Source organism: Chenopodium album, chromosome 20 (genome assembly GCF_948465745.1).
Source record: "Chenopodium album chromosome 20, dcCheAlbu1.1, whole genome shotgun sequence".
Taxonomy (NCBI): Eukaryota; Viridiplantae; Streptophyta; class Magnoliopsida; order Caryophyllales; family Amaranthaceae; genus Chenopodium; species Chenopodium album.
In genome coordinates, this window is record NC_137853.1 from 23399980 (window position 1) to 23405749 (window position 5770).

Sequence of the window (5770 nt, forward strand, 5' to 3'; positions counted from 1 at the left end):
TTCACTTCGTTCGATTATGGTTCGACGCAAGAGGTATTCATCACTGGGTTTGGTTTTGGGGAGACATAAATAGGTGTCTACAGCGAAAGTCTGACTTGGACGCGCTTTTCCACGCGGAATCCGATCTTTAATCAAATTGACCTACTGAATTCGTACAGAAGATAAAACGTATTTTCAAAAATAACAATATAATAATAAAATAATAATATTTTATTCGAAATAAAAATCCATCTTAAAATAATTATTAAATCTAATAATATTAGAATTAAAAGGAACCTTCTAGAAACTTCTAGAGAGTTATAATTAATCCTAATAATTTTAGGAATAATAATTAACATTGGGCCATCCTCTAGATCATTGGGCCGTATGTAAACAATTAACCGGGCCCAGTTTAGTATTTTGGCCATAACTTCCTCAATATTCATCGGAATTGGGCTTATAATATATCGTTGGAAAGGTCTTTTCGAGCCCCATCCAACTACACTATTATTGCACCTTTATTATGGACCAAATCAAACTGGATTGGCTATTTTTAATAAATAGAGTTATTTTCAAAAATAGAGAGAAGAGAATTTTAAATAAAACTAAACCGCAACACTTGACTTTTCCACACTTTCACCTCATTCAATTATGGTTCGACGAGAAAGGCATTCATAACTGGGTTTGGTTTTGGGGAGACACAAATGGGTGTCTACAACTAGACTATGGGTTCGTGTGTATGGGCTTCCCTTTGGCTTTTTAGACCCGGAATGGGCAGTTGAAACTCTAAAACTTGTTGGGGTAGTAGAAACACTTGATTATGATGGGGATGGGCTTTCGGAGGAGCCGGAATTTCGAGGATAATTGTTAGTCAATCTTTCAAAGCCTTTAATCCCAGGGTGTTTTGTTCTCGGCGAAGTTGATCCTATTTGGGTTTATTTTCGATATGAAGGGGTTTTTATGTTCTGTAAAAAATGTGGTGTCGTGGGTCATGAAAAGGATTTCTGTCCACTACCACAAAATGGAGAATAAATAACGCATAATACATAACGGTGAAGTTGGAAATGCGATCTCTAGAATTATATAGAACGCCTATCTTAGAAGAACGTTTTGTAGGTTAAATTATATAGAGCGCCTCTCCATGTTAACCGTTCTATATGTTACTAATAGATTTTTCTTTTTTTTTTAAACATTACCATACAATATAGAGCGCCTGTCAGACTTAACCGATCTATATGATTTTGACCAAGTGAAAATTACACGAGGCGCGCTAAATCCCGCGGAAGGAATAAGTAAATTAATTTTATATTTTCAAAAGAACCTAAAAATATTTCAAACCAAAAAAAAGTTAGAACCCAAAAGTTAGGCGCTACTGCTTCTTCTCCACCGCCTCTCCAATTGAATCTCCATAGCTTCCATCTCCAAGAAGAACTAAGAGAAACGCTGCTACAAAGCCGACGCTGCTACTCAAAGCTACTACTCAACCTTAGGTTTGTTTTAATCTAATTAATTACAATTTTAATTTTTCAAAGACGAACCCTAAGTATGTATTTGCATGTAATCTGTTTGAATCTTTGTCAATTTCGGTTTCTAGTGATGGAATTCTTGCTAGATATAGATGAATTTTGGTATTTTGTGTTAATTTTTAATTTTTGCTGAAGGTTGTCGGTTTTGATACTCCACAATTTCTGTTATGTTCTTGATTTTTACAATTTAGAACTATGTGTGAATTTAGAAGCTTCCTTTTGGTAAACTACTCTGACATGCATGTATATATATATATATTCTTGAGTTTGGTGTATATACAATTTTTTGTTGTGAATTTAAAGTTTGGCAGATTGCTTGATTATTGGAATTATGGATATATATGCTTAGGAATTAGGACCTTAGGTAGATAATATCGTTTATAAATATATAGATAAACATAGGGATTTTGGATCATATTACATGATCTTATTAGAATATTAGTGAGTTAAGCTAAGTGTTATTATACCCAATGCCTTTGGCTGCATATTTATTAATATATATTGTTATTATAACTTTTAATATTTATTTTTATATTCTTCTTTTTATCTACTAGTGTTTTGAATGGATAAAAGTTGGATTACAACTACCAAACCCGGGGACCCAAAATATGATCAGGGAGTTGTGGATTTTATTAAATTTGCTGTAACGAATAATGAAGGTCGTGATTCTATGCCATGTCCTTGTTATACTTGCTATAATCTTAGTTATCACAAAGTCGATGTTATACTTGCTCATTTGAGTAAATGGGAATTTGATCGAACATATACTTATTGGTATCTCCATGGAGAAAGTAGAGAAGGAACATCGCCAATGGACAAAAGAATGGATGATGGTCATATTGATTATGAAGGTGATAACTTAGAGGACATGATAGATGGGTTTGAGGAAAGGGTTGAGGATGATCCTGATGTGACCGTACAGGAATTAATTAGTGATTCTGAGAAGCCCTTATATCCAGGTTGTGATAAGTACACAAGATTGTCAAGTGTACTTAAGCTGTACAATTTAAAAGCAGGCCATGGTTGGACAGATACGAGTTTTAGCGCATTACTTGAGTTTTTGTATGATGTGCTTCCTCCTGACAATGTTTTGCCAAGTAGTACATATGAGGCAAAAAAAATATTGTGTACAATGGGCTTGCGTTAGATTCACGCATGTCCGAATGATTGCATACTTTTTCGAAAAAAATATGAATCTTTTGATAGTTGCCCAGAATGTAAGGTCTCAAGGTACAAATCTGAAGGAGTTCCAGCCAAGGTTTTATGGTATTTTCCCATTATCCCTAGGTTTAAAAGGATGTATTCAAATCCAGATGAAGCTAAGAAGTTGACATGGCATAAATTTGGGCGAAAGAATGATGGGTTACTTAGACATCCAGCCGATTCTCCTCAGTGGAGACTTGTCGATGAGAAATGGAGTGATTTCGGTCAAGAAGAACCAAACCTACGCCTTGCAATGTCTACAGATGGTATGAATCCATACGGCTCTCTCAGTAGCCGCCATAGTACTTGGCCAGTTATGTTGGCCATTTACAACTTGCCCCCCTCCTTGTGCATGAAAAGAAAATACATTATACTCTCATTGATAATTCTTGGACCAACACAACCTGGAAATGATATTTGTGTGTGCTTAGCACCTCTTATTGATGATTTGTTATTGTTGTGGGAAAGTGGAGTTGAAGTGTTTGATGCTAATCGAAAGGAAACTTTCAATTTAAGAGCATTGTTGTTCTGCACAATACAAGATTTTCCTGCATAAGGTAATCTTTCGGGGTATAGTGTTAAAGGAACAGCCCCTTGTCCTATATGTGAAGACAATTGGAAGGGAGAGTATATGAAAGGATCTCATAAGACAGTGTACTTTGACGAAGTCCATTTCTTCCATGTGATCACTGCTATCGTAGAATGAAAAAGGCTTTTAATGGGAAACAAGAGTTTAATTGCCAGCCACATGTCTCTACCGGCCTTGAAGCGTATGAAAGGGTAAAAGACATTCAAACTACGTTTGGCAAGTTGAAGAAAAATAGAAACGCCCTTCCCAAACAGGGTTATAAGAAGTGTTCAGAGTTTTGGCGCCTTTCATATTGGAAACATCTATTTGTGCGACATTGTCTAGATGTGATGCACATTGAAAAAAATGTCTGTGATACTTTGATAGGGACTTTACTAGATATTCCTGGAAAGACAAAAGATGGTAAAGGGGCTCGACTTGATTTGAAAAAAATGAAAATCAGAAATGAACTCCATGTTGTTAAGTCTGGAAATAGAAAATATCTGCCTCCTGCTGCCTATACACTTTCCAGGAAAGAAAAGGCAGAACTTTGTGCATCTTTAGCTGGGGTAAAAGTGCCTGAGGGCTTTTCTTCTAATATCTCTTCTCTAGTTTCAATGCAAAATCTGAAACTTGTGGGTCTTAATTCTCATGACTGTCATGTTTTGATGCAATATCTTTTACCTGTTGCTATTCGTTCCATTTTGCCAAAAAACGTGCGATATTCCATTATTAGATTATGTTCATTCTTTAATGCAATATACAACAAAGTCTTCAAACCAAGCGATTTGGATTCTATGGAAACAGAAATTGTTGTTATTTTGTGTCAGCTTGAGATGTATTTTCCACCCGCCTTTTTTGATATCATGGTTCATCTCCCTATTCACTTGGTGAGAGAGATTAAATATTGTGGTCCGGTGCATATGAGGAGTTCATGGCCTTTTGAAAGGCAAATGAAAACTTATAAAGATTATGTTAAGAATTTTTCTCGTCCAGAAGCTTGTATCGCGGAGAGAATGGTTTATGAATTAGCTATTGAATTTAGCATGGATCTTCTAGGAGATATGAAGACCATAGGGGTTCCTAAATCTCGACATTGTGGCCGACTTGATGGTAAAGGGACAATAGGTCGTAGAGATAGGGACTTGACTCGAGAGAAATGGCGTATGGCACACACATATATTCTTCATAATGAAGACGAAGTAGCTCCTTATGTTGAGCGACACATGTCTTTTTTAAGGAGGTTGATTCGAAAGGCTAATCCGAAAGCAATTGCTGCTGAGCATAATAAATCATTTGGTATTTGGTTCAAAAATGAGGTAATGAAAGAGCTTCAAGGTTCATCACATGCCATTTCGGATCGTCTAAAGAGTTTGGCATACGGACCAGATTTTTCAGCCACTTTTTACTCTGGTTATGTCATTAATGGCTGGACGTTTTATACCAAGGACCAAGATGAGAAGAGTACAATGAAAAATAGTGGGGTATCTTTAAAAGCTGAAGCAATGCATTTTGCTAGTGCGAAAGACACTCGTCCTGTTTTGTGTAAAATGCAATATTATGGGGTAATTGAAGAGATATGTGAGTTGCATTACTCTGATTTTTCGCTACCTGTTTTTTGTTGCAAATGGGCTGATAGCAATAACGTTACATATGATGACATGGGGCATACTTTAGTGAACTTTGACAGGATTGGTCATAAGGAAGATCCTTATATTTTAGCTAGCCAAGCAAAACAAGTCTTTTACATGACTGACCCATCAGATAAGAGGAGGTCTGTTGTTATATCACCAAGACCTCGATATTCCATTGATGAACATGAAGATAATGCTTTGTTTGAGGAAAGGTCTGGGTTGAATGACATCCAAGTTATGGAAGATGTTGATGATACATCAACCTATATTCGAAATGACCATGAAGAAGGAATTTGGGTTGAAAAAAAAGATGATACTTGTAAAAGACCTCAAAAGCGTCGCAAAAACAATGGTAAAAAGGCAACAAACAATGCTACAAACATAGTGGCAACATAACTTCTTTTGTAATAACCTTAACCCTTCACCCTTCTTAATTTGCAATTAGGTTCTGATTGCTGCATAAAATGATGCATTGGAACTGCGTGTATATCTTATTTATTGCTTGCATTTTTTTGTTTCTATTTCTTTATTTATCTATGCTGACCAATTGTGTAATCATTAATAAAATTTTCTGTTTATTAGGTTGATGGCAAGTAAAAGAAAACAAATAAGTTCCTCTCAAGAGGTTGCTACACGTGAGAATCACAGGGGTCGTACAGTTCGTGCAGCAGTTGGAAGAGCAATTCAAAGTGGCAATAAAATCCCTTTACAATGGAATCACAGAAAATTGCCTTGTGGAGATCATAAAACTGACTTTTCTACTTACATTGGTGTTGTTGTTCGCATCCGAGTAAGTATTAATTATAAGGAGTGGGAAGAAGTACCAAAAGAAGTTATCAATGAAGTTCTAGACTTTATTA

General features: G+C 35.9%; 1 protein-coding gene across 1 annotated transcript; it reads left to right on the forward strand.

Annotated features, from left to right (window-relative positions):
- Nucleotides 1–3410: 3410 nt before the first annotated feature.
- Nucleotides 3411–5306, forward strand: LOC145596905 (uncharacterized). The gene has a single exon (XM_081653098.1). It carries the CDS (start codon nucleotides 3411–3413, stop codon nucleotides 5304–5306), a length of 1896 nt encoding a protein of 631 aa, XP_081509224.1.
- The last annotated feature ends 464 nt before the right edge of the window (nucleotides 5307–5770 follow it).

Coding starts and splice junctions, on each gene's coding strand:
- LOC145596905 (XM_081653098.1), top strand. CDS start 3,411: ATGAAAAAGGCTTTTAATGGGAAACAAGAGTTTAATTGCCAGCCACAT.